This window comes from Lithobates pipiens, unplaced genomic scaffold, assembly GCF_037356315.1.
Source record: "Lithobates pipiens isolate NorthernLeopardFrog02 unplaced genomic scaffold, aLitPip1_a1.2 Scaffold_23, whole genome shotgun sequence".
In the NCBI taxonomy this organism is placed as follows: domain Eukaryota; kingdom Metazoa; phylum Chordata; class Amphibia; order Anura; family Ranidae; genus Lithobates; species Lithobates pipiens.
Genome location: NW_027507785.1, coordinates 316,758,946 through 316,775,782, shown reverse-complemented (window position 1 = coordinate 316,775,782; position 16,837 = coordinate 316,758,946). Strand labels below are relative to the sequence as shown.

At 46.9% G+C, this 16,837-nt stretch overlaps 1 protein-coding gene across 7 annotated transcripts in view; it reads right to left on the bottom strand.

The window, feature by feature from the left end:
- Window positions 1–16,284, bottom strand: part of DOCK7 (dedicator of cytokinesis 7) — a 307,570-nt gene extending 291,286 nt beyond the window's left edge. For all 7 annotated transcript variants that reach the window (XM_077450575.1, XM_077450569.1, XM_077450571.1 and 4 more), the window contains exon 1: window positions 16,138–16,284. In XM_077450575.1, the coding sequence (XP_077306701.1) occupies window positions 16,138–16,175 (38 nt within the window). In that variant the 5' untranslated portion in view covers window positions 16,176–16,284. The remainder of the gene's footprint in view (window positions 1–16,137) is intronic.
- Between the last annotated feature and the right edge of the window lie 553 nt (window positions 16,285–16,837).

Sequence of the window (16,837 nt, the reverse complement as noted above, 5' to 3'; positions counted from 1 at the left end):
GTATCCTGCAAGGGCCCGGACGCATGGATAGGGAGAGGCAGCGACGGATGGGGAGGGGGCGGGGGGTGGGGCATCTCGCCCTTAATGGATGAGCCGCCCGGGTTAAATGAATTTGCAAGCCGTAATGAAATTTGGGAGGGCCAAATCGCACTATTCTGTGGCTTTGTAACTGCGCTGACGTGCGATCTGCGCCTCCAATTTCATTGTGGCTTCATTTAACAGAAGTCAATGCAATTTGCAATGAAATCGCAACTGGGGTGCGATTTGTTATGCGATTTTGAACTGTCAAGTCGCATGACAAAAAACACTGGTGTGAACTGTAAAAAAAAAAAAAAAAAAAAATCCAAAGGCAAACTAGATATCGGTAATTGGTAACGGCGAGTACTTGAGAAAAAGTATCGGTACTCAGCCTTTAAAAACTGTTATCGGCGCATCCCTACATTTCAGGTAAATTGGGTTTATATAGACTTTGAGAAAACAGAATATTATCAACAAATTCTGAGCAACAAAAAAAAAAAATCCCAAAGCTCCTTCTGGTGGAAATACCCGGCAGCATTCTCGGCGCTAAGAATAAAATATCTATGGAGAGAAAAATGCAAGAGCAGCAAAGTCGTCAATAGATCTTTGTGCAGTGCTGACTGGTGGAATTTCTGTCCCGGCTCCCATGACAAATGACCGAAAACTGCGTATTTACTTAAAAAAAAAAATAAAAGATATAACCGCTTAAATCTCATCCAGACAGATCTACGCAATTCAATAACACAGTGGAAAGAGAAGAGGCGTGCAGCACCCAATCATAAATCCGCACACAGCGAGAGGCCGGAGGAGTCAGAAGAGGCCTTGGGGGAAAAACGCTTATCATTTTAAAGAGGACCCCCCCCCCATAACCTTGTCCATACAGGTCAAAGTGGCAAGGTTGATTTAAAGCGGAGTTCCACCCAAAAATGGAACGTGACCCCCTGATATGCCACATTTGGCATGTCATTTGTTTCCAGGGTTCCAGCTCCCGCCTCCTCCCGGGGCACCGCGGAGCCAGAAGTCAGTTGAGCTCTCCCCTCCCGGCAATTGTCTGGGACACGTCACAGGTCCCAGATGATTGCCCGGCCAGTCACAGTACGCCGTGCGGATCGCGCATGTGCAGTGCGTGCCTGGCTATGAAGCCACAACCAGGCGGCCACAGTGACAAAGGCCGGCTCCACAGAGAGGAGGGGGAGAGGAGCGGGGCTTTGTTCACCCGCATCGCTGGACCCTGGGGCAGGTGAGTGTCCGATTATTAAAAGTCAGCAGTTGCAGTATTTGTAGCTGCTGACTTTAGTTTTTTTTAAGGGGAACTCCGCTTTAAAAGAGAAGTATGAGGTTAACTTATTTTAATAGTTTGTAGACACTACAAATCCTATCACGCCACTGCCTGTGGGAGTCATGCTTGTAACTGTCAGCCGTTCAATGCCTCATGGGACTTGTAGTTTCACAACAGCTGGAGGGCCGCCAGTTTGAGACCCCTGGCGTACAGCGTCGCACAACCATGCAAATGTTATTTAAAATAACGCAGTGCCGTATCTCAAAAAATGGCCTAGTCATGGGTGGGGGGGGGGGGTTAAATCTTCCGGAGGTCAAGTGGTTAAAGCGGGGCTCCACCCTAAAGTGGAACTTCCACTCATCGGAACCCTCCCCCCCTCCGGTGTGACAATTGGCACCTTTCAGGGGGGAGGGGGGGGGCAGATACCTGTCTAAGACAGGTATTTGCACCCACTTCCGGGCATAGACTCCCGTGGGAGTCTATGCCTCTTCCTGTCCCACCGCGCTGTCTGCTGGGACACACACGGGTCCCAGTGACAGCGCGGACAATTCCTATTGCGCTGCGCGACTCGCGCATGCGCAGTAGGGAACCTGGAAGTGAAGCCGATTCGCTTCACTTCCTGATTCCCTCACCTAGAATGGCGGCAGCAGCAGCCGAGAGATCTATCGGCCCTCGGCTGCCGACATCGCTGGACCCCAGGAAAGGTAAGTGTCCATTTATTAAAGGTCAGCAGCTGCAGTATTTGTATCTGCTGGCTTTTAATAATTTTTTTCACAGTGAAATCCCTCTTTAACCCTTGCAGTACAGGGGCAGCAAGTGAGGATTTCATCTTTCCCCTCTGAGTTTAGCTTTCAATCAGAGTTCTGAGTTGGCAATCTATGTGGTTTCCGGTGGTAGGAACACCCCGGTGTACCACAGGAAAACCATACCGCATTACGCAATAAAAAAAAAAAAAAAAAAAAAAAAAAAACGTGCAAAAGCGTGCCCCCTGTAATCTGAATAGATATAACAATGTCGTACTCCCCCCCCCCCCTTGCATGAGACGTTGTGCGGGAATAATGAGACGATGGAAGGAACTTCCTATTTTTGGGTTTATAAAAAGAAAAGTCCCGGTCACATGAATAGAGAGTCACCAAAGACGGGGGGGGGGGGGGGGGGGGGGGGATAATTACAGGCCGAGGACTCTTCATGTCACACATTGTAAATTAGAGGAGATCAGAGCGGTGACGGGTCCCGGTAATTATCTGCATCCCTCCCCCGGCAAGGGAAGCTTTGAAATATTCTGTATTACCGGCGAAGCTATTCTACAAGATTGTGCCGGTTCACACAGGAGGCGGCTTCAAAGTCGCTCGACTCCGAAGCCGCTCCGTACAGCGCAACTTCAGCGCAGCTTGCAAAAAACGACTTCTGCATAAAAGTCAATGCAAGCCGCTCCCAAGTCGCCTCAAAGTAGTACAGGAAACTTTCTCCAAGTCGGAAAGACTTGAGTCGCTCCTATTAGAACGGTTCCATTGTACTGAATGGAGCGCGACTTATCTGACAAAGTCGCGTGTCGGGTCACCCCTGTGTGAACCCGGCACAAAGAGTAACTCCACTTTTATGTAAATTTCCTGCTTCTGTGATTGGCTCACTGATTTTCCCAGAAGTATGCACTAAGATACAAGTCAGGTTTTGGGCATCCCCTGCAACGAAATGGTCATTTTTGTTGAGATACTCCCAATCGTAAAGCAATGCAGACTCCTCATTAGAACCTTACAGGTGCAGCAGCTAATTTATAAAGTCACTTCCATTCACCATCATTTTGCACATGGATGCCAACACCCAGGGATTTCTTCAGAATAACAAAAGGTAGGAGTCTGACACAAAGTTTGTTACAATCCCTGCAATGTACAGAGATCTCCCAGAGGGGAATGTTTTCTTCTTACATTACATCAAATTACATTTCTGGGGGGCGTTCTGTATATCATAAGAAAAAAAACATTCCCCTCTGGGTGATCTCTGGACATTACAGGGATTGTAACAAATTTTGTGGCAGACTCCTACTTTTTCTTATTCCGAAGAAATCGCCGTTTGTCTGCGTCCACGTGCAAAATGATGGTGAAAGGATGTGACTTTATAATTAGCTGCTGCACCTGTAAGGTTCTAATGAGGAAAATTGCTGGGTCTGCATCCCTTGAGATGCGATTTCCTATTGGGAGTATCTCACCAAAAGAATGCCATTTTTGTTGCAGGGGATGCCCAAAATTCACAAGCGGAGCGGGGAACGAGGGGGGGGGGGGGGGGGCTTCGTTCCCCTGCGTCGCTGGACCCTGGGACAGGTAAGTGTCCGATTATTAAAAGTCAGCAGCTGCAGTATTTATGGCTGTTGACTTTTAATTATTATTTTTTTTTTTTTAGGGGGCACCCCACTTTAAGTGCCCTGTAGGCAAGTGGTTAAAGTGAATGAGACTGTCGGTGAGTCAACAGCGGGTCAGAGGACGAGTCGATGCGGGACAGCGATGACAGTTGCTCTTTAACCACTTCGGCCCCAGAAGATTTTACCCCCTTCCTGAGCAGAGCACTTTTTACAATTTGGCACTGCATCGCTTTAACGGACAATTGCGCAATCATGCATTGCTGTACCCAAACGAAATTTGTGTCCTTATTTTTTCCAACAAATAGAGCTTTCTTTTGGTGGTATTTGATCACCTCTGTGTTTTTAAATTTTTGTGCTAGGGGGTGAAAAGTGCCCAGTATCCAAGTGGTTACGTTTCAAGGCAGCTGAATATGAAGAAGACCTGGGGCACATTCTTTTTAAATTAGGCCCCCGTTCACATCTTCCAGGTGCGACAGAGCATGCGCGCGTACCCGCGTGTCACTTTATAGGGCAGCCCATTCATTTTATTGGGTATACTTCTGTAACGAAACATCCCACACTCCGCTTGAGTGCTTTGCTCATATACAGCTTCCTTCCAGTCTGAATATAGATATCAGATATTCCAACTGCTTGCAACCACAAACTAGGCAGTACTCGTTTTGGCTGCTGAACATCAACTGTTTATTGAAACACAGGCATACAGAGGTAACACTCGGAACAATCCCCCCCCCCCCCCCCCTCCAATCAGGGTGGGGTAGACTGTGCAATCAGCAGGGAGAGCTGTTGGGAGGAATTCCCCCCTTCCTCCTCACAGCAAATACACATCCCATAATAGTTTTCTCCCAAGGCAGACAGACACAATAGAACAATGGACTACAGCCACATCCCAAACGACCCAGGAAAGAGTCCACAACAGTATGAGACAATATACAAAAAATATATATATATTTTTTAATTTCACACACATTATATATAAATTATATATTGATAGATTTGGCATTCGGAAGGTCTCTTGCTACATAGACCATACCAAGGTGGTCTGCGGAGGTGTCGTTGCTGGGTTGATATCTACTATACAGGCTTTAACAAAGCTTGCCTTCTTGTAAGCGTGGCATCTATGTGGTGGTGGATCACGCATTGGTGGTGTTTGTGCACTCATAATTTTAAGTCACTTCTTACTCATTTGGACTTCATTGGACTTTTTTATATTTATTTATTTTTATTATCTATGAATTCATATTATGTATTGTTTTTTTTATTTATTTATACACGATTAATGGGGGTTACATATAATATCAGATATATAATTTAGCGCATCTTTTTTCCGTTACTATATCCTGTATTGTGCAGATCTCACATTTTTAGAGCTGCAGCTGGGAGGGGTTATTCTGTACTGGTAATTTCATTTAATTTTTAGCGGAGGTATTTTTTTGCCTTTTTTATGTATCCATTGAATCACTTATACAGTATCTCACAAAAGTAAGTACACCCCTCACGTTTTCGTAAATATTTTATTCTATCTTTTCATGTGACAACACTGAAGAAATGACACTTGTCTACAATGTAAAGTAGTGAGTGTACAGCTTGTATAACAGTGTAAATTTGTTGTCCCCTCAAAATAACTCAACACACAGCCATTAATGTCTAAACCGCTGGCAACAAAAGTGAGTACACCCCCTAAGTGAAAATGTCCAAATTGGGCCCAAAGTGTCAATATTTTGTGTGGCCACCATTATTTTCCAGCACTGCCTTAACCCTCCTGGGCATGGAGGTCACCAGAGCTTCACAGGTTGTCACTGGAGTCCTCTTCCCCTCCTCCATGATGACATCACAGAGCTGGTGGATGTTGGAGACCTTGTGCTCTTCCACCTTCTGTTTGAGGATGTCCCACAGATGCTCAATAGGGTTTAGGTCTGGAGACATGCATGGCCAGTCCATCACCTTTACCCTCAGCTTCTTTAGCAAGGCAGTAGTCATCTTGGAGGTGTGATTGGGGTCGCTATGTTGGAATACTGCCCTGCGGCCCAGTCTCTGAAGGGAGGGGATCATGCTCTGCTTCAGTATGTCACAGTTACATGTTGGCATTCATGGTGGCCCCCTCAATGATGTGAAGCTCCCCAGTGCCGGCAGCACTCATGCAGCCCCAGACCAGGAATCTCCCACCACCATGCTTGACTGTAGGCAAGACACACTTGTCTTTGTCCTCCTCACCTGGTTGCCACCACACACGCTTCACACCATCTGAACCAAATAAGTTTATCTTGGTCTCATTAGACCACAGGACATGGTTCCAATAATCCATGTCCTTAGTCTGCTTGTCTTCAGCAAACTGTTTGCGGGCTTTCTTGTGGATCATCTTTAGAAGAGGCTTCCTTCTGGGACGACAGCCATGCAGACCAATTTGATGCAGTGTGCGGCGTATGGTCTGAGAACTGACAGGCTGACCCCCCCCCACCCCTTCAACCTCTGCAGCAATGCTGGCAGCACTCATATGTCTATTTCCCAAAGACAACCTCTGGATATGACGCTGAGCACGTGCACTCAACTTCTTTGGTCGACCATGGCGAGGCCTGTTCTGAGTGGAACTTGTCCTGGTAAACCGCTGTATGGTCTTGGCCACCGTGCTGCAGCTCAGTTACAGGGTCTTGGCAATCTTCTTATAGCCTAGGCCATCTTTATGTAGAGCAGCAATTCTTTTTTTCAGATCCTCAGAGAATTCTTTGCCATGAGGTGCCATGTTGTACTTCCAGTGACCAGTATGAGTGAGAGCAATAAAACCAATTCAACACACCTGCTCCCCATTCACACCTGAGACCTTGTAACCCGACGAGTCACATGACACCAGGGAGGGAAAATGGCTAATTGGGCACAATTTGGACATTTTCACTTAGGGATGTACTCACTTTTGTTGCCAGTGGTTTAGAAATGAAAAGAGAAGTATGGGTTTGGGGATTTTTCCTCCATTATACTTATCTAGGTGGATGCAGCATCAGTCCGATGCTGCATCCATTCCCCATCGCCTCTGCACTGAGAGCCGAGCGATCGAACATCCCCGATGGCTCGGTTCTCTCATCTCCCCGAGCAGAGACCTGTAGACTGTAAATCAGCAGCTCTTTGCTCCCCCCCCCCCCCCCCACGCTCACTGGAGTGCTGGGCTGTGAAGGAGTGGGGAGCGGCCATCTCAGGCTCTTAGTGGCTCGCTCAGAGGCTGAGATGGTGGATCCAGACTCCCACTGTCGGGATGACGCGGTGCCTGGACTGATTTCTGTGACGTCAGCAGGGAGCGGACTTTAGCCTGATCTCTGCTAAAAAGGGGTCACAGGAGTGCAAAAATGACTTGAAGTCCTGTGACCCATAGGAAAAATCCCAACCAAATGAGCTCAGGCTGGACTTCTTTTTTAATGGCTGTGTGTTGAGTTATTTTGAGGGGACAACAAATTGACACCGTTATACAAGCTGTACACTCACTACTTTACATTGTAGCAAAGTGTCATTTCTTCAGTGTTGTCACATGAAAATATTTACAAAAATGTGAGGGGTGTACTTACTTTTGTGAGACATTGTATGTAAAATCTAATGTGGTGATCCCACCTATTTCCGGGTGATTCACATCCCAACAATGCGAAAACATTCCTAGAACTCAAATCAGACAACCATGCCACAAATGAGGTACCGAGAGCAATACGGGTAGAGGAATCGGGAAGTGCGGGTATACACAGAGAATCCTGCTCAATACTTTTTGCAACAAATTATTCTGAGGAACTGGACTTTAGATCAGTTTTTCTCAAAGTTATAGTAAAGTAAAGACTTTTTTTTTTTTTTTTATAAAAACTTTATTTTTACCTGCTCTGTGCAGCCGTTTAGCACAGAGGGGTCCCCTACCTCTTCTTTGGCGGTTCCCCGCTTGTGTCATCTGCTCCTTCTTCTGTTGGATGCTGTGTGCTAAGGGGATGCCCATGCAGTCATATGCCTGTTTTGGGCTGTGTGCATCCATAGACACACACACACACACACACACACACAGCACCAGTAAGCCACGCCCTCTCCCCCTCCTCCCAGACGTTTGGCTGGCAGCAGCAGGAGCCTATGGCTCCCTCTGCTCTCAATATCTCCTGTGAGACCAGGAAGTGAGAGGAGCGGCACTGCAGCGGTGACAGGAGCCAAGGAAGTGTTTAGGGGAGGAGCTACTAGCACCACTGGGGGACCCCACAAGAGGAGGATCGGGGCCACTATGTGCAAAAACAACTGCACAGAGGAGGGAAGTATGACATATTTGTTATTTAAAAAAAAAAAAACTGAAGCTTTGCAACCCCTTTAACTACTTCAGCCCCCGGAAGGATTTACCCCTTTCCTGACGAGAGCACTTTTTGCGATTCGGCACTACGTTGCTTTAACTGACAATTGCGCGGTCGTGCGATGTTGTGCCCAAACAAAACTGACTTCCTTTTTTTTCCCCACATATAGAGCTTTCTTTTGGTGGTATTTGATCACCTCTGCATATTTTATTTTTTGCGCTATAAACAAAAAAGTGCGCCAATTTTGAAAAAAAACACATTTTTTACTTTTTGCAATAATAAATATCCCCAAAAAATATATATAAAAAAAACATTTTTTTTCCCTCAATTTAGGCCGATACGTATTCTTCCACATATTTTTGGTAAAAATAAATAAATCAAAAAAAAAAAATCTAAAATCACAATAAGTGGTTATTGATTGGTTTAAAAAAAAAAAAATCGCAATAAGTGTTGATTGGTTTGCGCAAAAGTTATAGCGTCTACAAAATAGGGGATACATTTATGGCGTTTGTATTAAGTTTTTTTTCACTAGTAATGGTGGTGTTCAGCAACTTTATCATGACTGCGACATTATGGCGGACACATCGGACAATTTTGACACACTTTTGGGACCATTGGCATCAATACAGCGATCAGTGCTATAAAATTGCATTGATTACTCTAAAAATGTCACTGGCAGTGAAGGGGTTAACACTTGGGGGGGGGGGGGTGATCAAGGGGTGAAGTGTGTCCTGGGGAGGGTTTCTAACTGTCTGGGGGGGTGGGCTAGCAGTGAAACGACACTGATCGCTGACAGGGAGCAGACGATCGGTGTCCTGTCGCCAGGCAGAACGGGGAAATGCTGCGTTTATATTGGCATCTCCCTGTTCTTCAGCTCTGTGACACGATCACGGGTATTCCCGCAGACATAGAGTCCGCGGGTATGGTCACGGAGCTCACGTCGGGCGCGCACACGGTGGGAAATTCAAAGTAACGTACGGGCACGTTACTTTGCCCAGCTGTGCCATTCTACCGACTTATATCTACAGGAACCGGTCGGCATGTGGGTGGTTAATGCAAAGAATGCAACAAGCTTAAAAAAAAAAAAAAAAGTGTGTTGGGGGGGGGGGGGGGGGGGTTAGAACCACTTTTAGGTTTCGTTGACACTAGTGCGACTTGTTGTGTGACTTTGGACACAAGTCGCATTCCCATTAATTTCAATGGGATCCGTTCGGTTTTATGCAACTTAAAGTTGCAACGACTTTGAAACACTAGCTTGAAGTGACTTGAGTGCCAGAGGATGCAAAGTTGCATCAAAGTCGCGCGAAGCCTGGGAGCTCATTAACATATTTGCAATGCAATTCGTTTTTACAAAGACAACACACCTGTAAGTGCGGCGGTAGGCCGGGTTCACATATGTGCGGCCGCAGTTCCCAGCAGGGGGTCCGGTTCACCAGTTCAGGTGCGAATCAGGACCGAATCCACACCTGAGCCGGACCCAAAAGACGTACAGGACCCTTTTGGACTGCGGACCGTGGCCACCCCGGACCTTTGTGAACCGGCTCCATTGAGAGCCAGCCGCACTCTCATGTCATGCGAATTGCATGCGAGGAAAACCACATCCAATTCACACATACGTGAACCCAGCCCGAGCGCGTTGTGGTGAGCTACATGAAAAGGGACCCAATGTTGCCAGGCCAGCGAGCATTGGCAGCCTATTCAAGGTAAAGGGTTGTCTTACTCTTAACCCTTTTCACTGCCAGAGGGATTTTTGCGCATTTTGCACACGTTTAAACAAATCATTTGGGCCCTGAGGATTGCATAAACCCCCGAAACATTTTATATTTTCTGAAAGCAGGCACCCTAGAGAATAAAATAGCAGTAGTTCCAATTTTTTTAGGTTACATGCTATTGAGTTATAGAAAGAGAACCACTATGGAGAATGGAAAAAAAAAATCTTTGTTTTGTTGCCAACATCCCAATATATTGTACAGTTAACCACTTTCAGACTGGACCATTTTGCTGGCTTAAGACCAGACCACTTTTTGCGATTCGGTACTGCGTTGCTTTAACTGACAATTGTGCGGGTCGTGCGACGTGCCTCCCAAACAAAATTGACGTCTTTTTTCCCCACAAATAGAGCTTTCTTTTGGTGGTATTTGATCACCTCTGCAGTTTTTATTTTTTGCGCTATAAACAAAAATAATAATTTTTTACTTTTTGCTATAATAAATATCCCCCAAAAATATATAAAGAAAACATTTTTTTCCCTCAGTTTAGGCCGAGACGTATTATTCTACATATTTTTGGTAAAATGGCAATAAGCGATTATTGATTGGTTTGCGCAAAAGTTATAGCGTTTACAAAATAGGGGATAGTTTTATGGCATTTTTATTAATAATTTTTTTTTTTTTACTAGTAATGGCGGCGATCAGCGATTTTCAATGTGACTGCGACATTATGGCGGACACATCGGACATTTTTGACACATTTTTGAGATTTTTTGTCATTTATACAGCAATCAGTGCTATACAAATGCAGTGATCCCTGTGTAAATGACACTGGCAGTGAAGGGGTTAACCAGTGGGTGGCAGTGAAGGGGTTAACCAGTGGGTGGCAGTGAAGGGGTTAACCAGTGGGTGGCAGCGAAGGGGTTAAGTGTTCCTAGGGGCGTGTTACTAACTGTGGGGGGTGGCTGGCTTTTGTGTTAGTGAACACTTATCTCTGCTCCAATCACATGGAGCAGAGATCAGCGTCACTTGTTGCTAGGCAGAACGGGGAGATGCTGTTTACAACGGCCGCCCCGTGAGATGATCGCGGGTATCCCCGCAGCAATCGAGTCCAGGGGACCCGCGACCGGACTCACGGGGGTCCCGACCGCCCCGCGAGCGCGCCGCCGATGGCGCGCACGCGATGGCAGGGCGGCATTTAAAAATGGACGTAGCTGTACGCCAATATACCTGCCCGTGCCATTCTGCCGATGTAAATCGACGTGTGCGCCAGACGGGAACTGGTTAAAGAAAAAAAGTACCGCCCCCCCCCCCCCCGCCACTCCCCAGTACTATGGGACTTTAAGGGCGAACTTTTGAAAACACAGTGTTTTTAAACATAACATTTTTTATTATTTTATGATTTAAAAAGTGTGATGGTGTGAAAAAAAATAAAAAACACTATACATAAAACAGTACATACTATACATATAGTATGAGAGAAACACTTCTCCTATAGCCCGGCGCGTTTCGGGGGAATTTCGGGGTGAATTCCTTCCTCAGGGCCATGGAGGAGATCTTTGCGCATTTTGAACACGTTTAAACAAATCATTTGGGCCCCGAGGTTTGCATAAACCCCCAAAACATTTTATATTTTCTGAAAGCAGGCACCCTAGAGAATAAAATAGTGGCAGTTACAATTTTTTTTTTAGGTTGCATGCTATTTGTGTAAAGGTCTAGAAAACACAACATTTCTGTAAAAAAAAAAAGGTAATTTTAGGGCACACAAAACGCAATAAACTACCCATTTTTATTTTTTGGTAAAAATATAAAAGGAGAAGGTTGAGCCAAGTAAATAAGATAAATAAATAGAAAGTGCTAAATGGTCACATAAACAGAGAGTTACACTGACCCACATCCCTAAGTGGGACTTTTAAGGGACAGCGAACAACTAAACGATCACAGAGAAGTACAAAAATATATACATTTTATTAGATCAAAGTTAAAAAAAAGATACATTACATACAATTGTATATGCTGGATGCAGGAACAGATGTATGCAATAAAATAACAAACAGTTGACAACCACCATTGGTCGTTGGAAATATGGTCTAAGCAACAGAGATACCAACGCGTTTCAAGTTTACGGTATTGGCTCTCTTCTTCAGGGGAAGGAAGTTACAACGGGACGTTAATACGATACAAGTAAATAAGATACCCAACATATCAAACCTTCCCATAGGAGACACTTTAAGGTCATCAGTTTAGAGTTACCCGGGAGCTCTGGTGCTACAATTATCGCTCTCACTCCGGTGTGCGCAGTGATATGCAACGTGTAGCACAATCAACGTTTCCACATTTAGGTACCCCCCCCAACGCCTTTTCTTTTACAATAAAAAATGTTTTTTCCCCATCATATAGGAGACAAAAAGTCCTATGTGATCATTCAGTGGTGACAGGTAATCTTTAAATGAGACACCAGCAGTCTAAAAGATCCCCGATGTCTCACCTGTCCTCCAATGAATTTGATGCAGTGCAGATCACACTGCATTCGATTCTTCCCCAGCCATACAAGCCGGGGAACCCGACACAAGGACCCAGAGATGGCATTTTACACATCACTTTCAGGTCAACAAGAAGTCTGCCGGGCTCCCTCTCCCTCTACCCAGCATGCCCAGGTGCGCCTGTGGGAGAGCAAAGCTCGGGGTGCATGGCAAGGGCACACACATGGGAGTGTTTGTTACCAGGGGAGTTTGGAAGGTCCTTTTTCACACGCTTCCTATTACAGGGTGACAACCCTCTGTTGCAATCTCCCAGTTGTTCTTTGCGTTGTCACACTGCCTTCCCATGCAGACTAAGTGGTCATTTCAACACGTATTATACACATAGTGCAGGGAAAAGATCATCCGGTGCAAAGATGGCCAATTGCGATGCCCCCCCTCCGCTTCATTATGTGCGAGCCTACGAGGAGATGGGGAGGGGGAGAGAGCACAGCCCACACCTCCTCCCAGCTCTCTCCTTCACTACTTGCTTCTTCCAGCCCTGGGCTGACAGTAGTAGTGATGCCACTGTCACTACTCCTGTCAGCCTTATAGTAGAAGGAACATACGTCGCTTTTATTCCTACCATACACACCGCACCCGGGGCAGCCACCTCTTCTTGTCCACCCCTTGTCCTGGCCCTGTACACAGGCATGGTTCAGGTCCTTGCTCAGAGAACTTCCTGTTATAGGGGGGCCACACTATGTAGCCAACTCTTAATTGTTCTCCTGCGTTGTCACCCTGCCACATCGGCTTCTAATGCTGGCTACAAGTGACCATTTTACAAATTACACAAGCGTTGTCCACCGAGGTCTGGGGGTAATGGGTTGTACTATATGGGGGTGATGGGATGTACTATGTTGGGTTCCTACTATATTGGGGTCTGGGGGTGATGGGTTGTACTATATTGGGGTCTGGGGGTGATGGGTTGTACTATATTGGGGTCTGGGGGTGATGGGTTGTACTATATTGGGGTCTGGGGGTGATGGGTTGTACTATATTGGGGTCTGGGGGTGATGGGCTGTACTATGTTCGGGGTAATGAGCTGTACCATGTTGGAGTCTTGGGTTGTACTTTGTTGGGGATGGGGGTGATGGGTTGTACTATATTGGGGTCTGGGGGTGGTGAGTTGTACCATGTAGGGGTGACGGGTTGGACTATATGGGGGTCTTGGGGTGATGGGATGTACTATATTGGGGTCTGGGGGTGATGGGATGCACTATATTGGGATCAGGGGTGATGGGTTGTACTATATTGGGGTCTACGGGTAATGGGATGTACTATGTTTGGGGTCTGGGGGTGATGGCTTGTACTATATCGGGGTCTGGGGGTGATGGCGTTTACTATGTTGGGGTCTGAGGGTGATGGGTTGCATTATATTGGGGGGTCTGTGGCTGATGGGTTGTACTATGTTTGGGATTGAGGTGGTGAGATGTACTATGTTGGGGTCTAGGAGTGATGGGTTGCACTATGTTGGGGCCTGTGGGGTGATGGGTTGTACTATATGGGGGTATTGGCATGTACTATATTGGGGTGTGGTGAAATGGACTATATCGGGGTGTGGGGGTCATGGCATATAGTATACTACATTGGGGTCTGGGGGTGATGGGTTTTACTATATTGGGGTAATGCGATGTACTATACTGGGGTCTGGGGGTGACGGCATGTACCATGTTGGGGCCTGGGGGTGATGGCATCTATCATGTTGGGGTCTGGGGGGATGGGTTGGACTATATGGGGGTGATGGGTTGTACTATGTTGGGGTCTGGGGGTGATGGCATGTACTATGTTGGGGTCTGGGGGTGATGGGTTGTACTATGTTGGGGTCTGGGGGTGGCGGGTTGTGGTCTGGGGGTGACGGGTTGGACTATATGGGGGTGATGGGTTGGACTATGTTGGGGTCTGGGGGTGATGGGTTGTACTATATTGGGGTCTGGGGGTGACGGGATGTACTATATTGGGGACTGGGGGTGACGGGATGTACTATATTGGGGTCTGGGGGTGACGGGATGTACTATATTGGGGTCTGGGGGTGATGGGTTTTACTATATTGGGGTCTGGGGGTGATGGGTTACACTATGTTGAGGTGATGGGTTGGATTATATGGGGGTGATGGGTTGTACTATGTTGGGGTCTGGGGGTGATGGGTTGCACTATGTTTAGTGTGACGGGTTGGACTATAGGGGGGTGATGGGTTGTACTATGTTGGGGTCTGGGGGTGATGGGTTGCACTATGTTTAGTGTGACGGGTTGGACTATAGGGGGGTGATGGGTTGTACTATGTTGGGGTCTGGGGGTGATGGGTTGCACTATGTTTAGTGTGACGGGTTGGACTATAGGGGGGTGATGGGTTGTACTATGTTTGGGTCTGGGGTGATGGGTTTTACTATGTTGGGGTCTGGGGGTTATGGGTTGCACTATATGGGGGTGATGGGTTGTACTATGTTGGGGTGACGGGTTGGACTATATGGGGGTCTGGGATGTACTATATTGGGGTCTGGGGGTGATGGGATGTACGATATTGAGGTCTGGGGGTGATGGAATGTACGATATTGGGGTCTGGGGGTGATCGGATGTACTATATTGGGGTGATGGAATGTACTAGGTTGGGGTTTGGGGGTGATGGGATGTACTATGTTGGGGTCTGGGGGTGATGGGATGTACTATGTTGGGGTCTGGGGGTGATGGGATGTACTATGTTGGGGTCTGGGGGTGATGGGATGTACTATGTTGGGGTCTGGGGGTGATGGGATGTACTATGTTGGGGTTTGGGGGTGATGGGATGTACTATGTTGGGGTCTGGGGGTGATGGGATATACTATGTTGGGGTCTGGGGGTGATGGGATGTACTATGTTGGGGTCTGGGGGTGATGGGATGTACTATGTTGGGGTCTGGGGGTGATGGGATGTACTATGTTGGGGTCTGGGGGTGATGGGATGTACTATGTTGGGGTCTGGGGGTGATGGGATGTACTATGTTGGGGTCTGGGGGTGATGGGATGTACTATGTTGGGGTCTGGGGGTGATGGGATGTACTATGTTGGGGTCTGGGGTGATGGGATGTACTATGTTGGGGTCTGGGGGTGATGGGATGTACTATATTGGGGGTGATGGGATGTACTATGTTGGGGTTTGAGGGTGATGGGATGTACTATGTTGGGGTTTGGGGGTGATGGGATGTACTATGTTGGGGTCTGGGGGTGATGGGATGTACTATGTTGGGGTCTGGGGTGATGGGATGTACCGGTACTATGTTGGGGTGGTCTGGGGGTGATGGGATGTACTATGTTGGGGTCTGGGGGTGATGGGATGTACTATATTGGGGTCTGGGGGTGATGGGATGTACTATGTTGGGGTCTGGGGGTGATGGGATGTACTATGTTGGGGTCTGGGGGTGATGGGATGTACTATGTTGGGGTCTGGGGGTGATGGGATGTACTATGTTGGGGTCTGGGGGTGATGGGATGTACTATGTTGGGGTCTGGGGGTGATGGGATGTACTATGTTGGGGTCTGGGGTGATGGGATGTACTATGTTGGGGTCTGGGGTGATAGGATGTACCGGTACTATGTTGGGGTGGTCTGGGGGTGATGGGATGTACTATGTTGGGGTCTGGGGGTGATGGGATGTACTATGTTGGGGTCTGGGGGTGATGGGATGTACTATGTTGGGGTCTGGGGGTGATGGGATGTAGTATATTGGGGTCTGGGGGTGATGGGTTGTACTATATTGGGGTCTGGGGTGCCCTGATCAGTCCCGGGGTCCCGGTTGGGGGTCTCTGTCAGTCCCTCAGCCCCCTCCATTGTCCCGGCACACAGCCCGGGGAGTGGGGGAGGTCTGGGGGGATTCAGGCTCCATACAGAGGCACAGAGGCGGGCTATCAGGCCGGGGTGAGGAGAGAGGAGGCCGGGGACAGGTCACGGGTCCCCCAGGGAAGGGGGAGGGAGGGCGGCGCGGTTACCTGCTGATTTTCTGGGCGAAGGCCCGGCGCTCCGCCATGTCCGCCTCTCCGAGCGGCTCCCTCCCGGCTGACAGAGCCCCGAGTGCGCCTCTACTACGGAGAATACGGCCGCTGACTCCCCTCCGCTATCGCTCTCTGCCCCCTCCAGCCGCCGCCTACCGTACTACTCAATATAGCCGCGCACTCCAGGACTGGGGAGAAGGGCGGAGATCATCCCTTGTCTGATAATAATAATAACAAAGTAACAATAAGAAGACAACAAACCACAAGAAGTATCCATAAAAATACCGACCAGCCACAGAAATACTACTACTGTAAATAATACTAATGATAATAATAATAATACTAATGATAATAATAATGATTATTATTATTATTATTATTATTATTATTATTATTATTATTATTATTATTATTTATTATTAATAATAATATTAATAATAATAAATAAATAAAATAATCTATAAAGAATAAATTAAATTATTAATAAATTATTATGTATTGTAATAATAAACATTTTAGTATAAGTATTATTATTATTAGTAGTACTATTATTAGTATTTTTTTTATATTTCTTGGTGTTATTTAGGAAACAATAAAAGGTACCCTTTCCATATACAGAAGATCGCGGCGTCCATCGGTTTTCGATCAATACCTGCAGGACAACGCCGGATTTGCTGGTATGATTGTGTTATTTCAA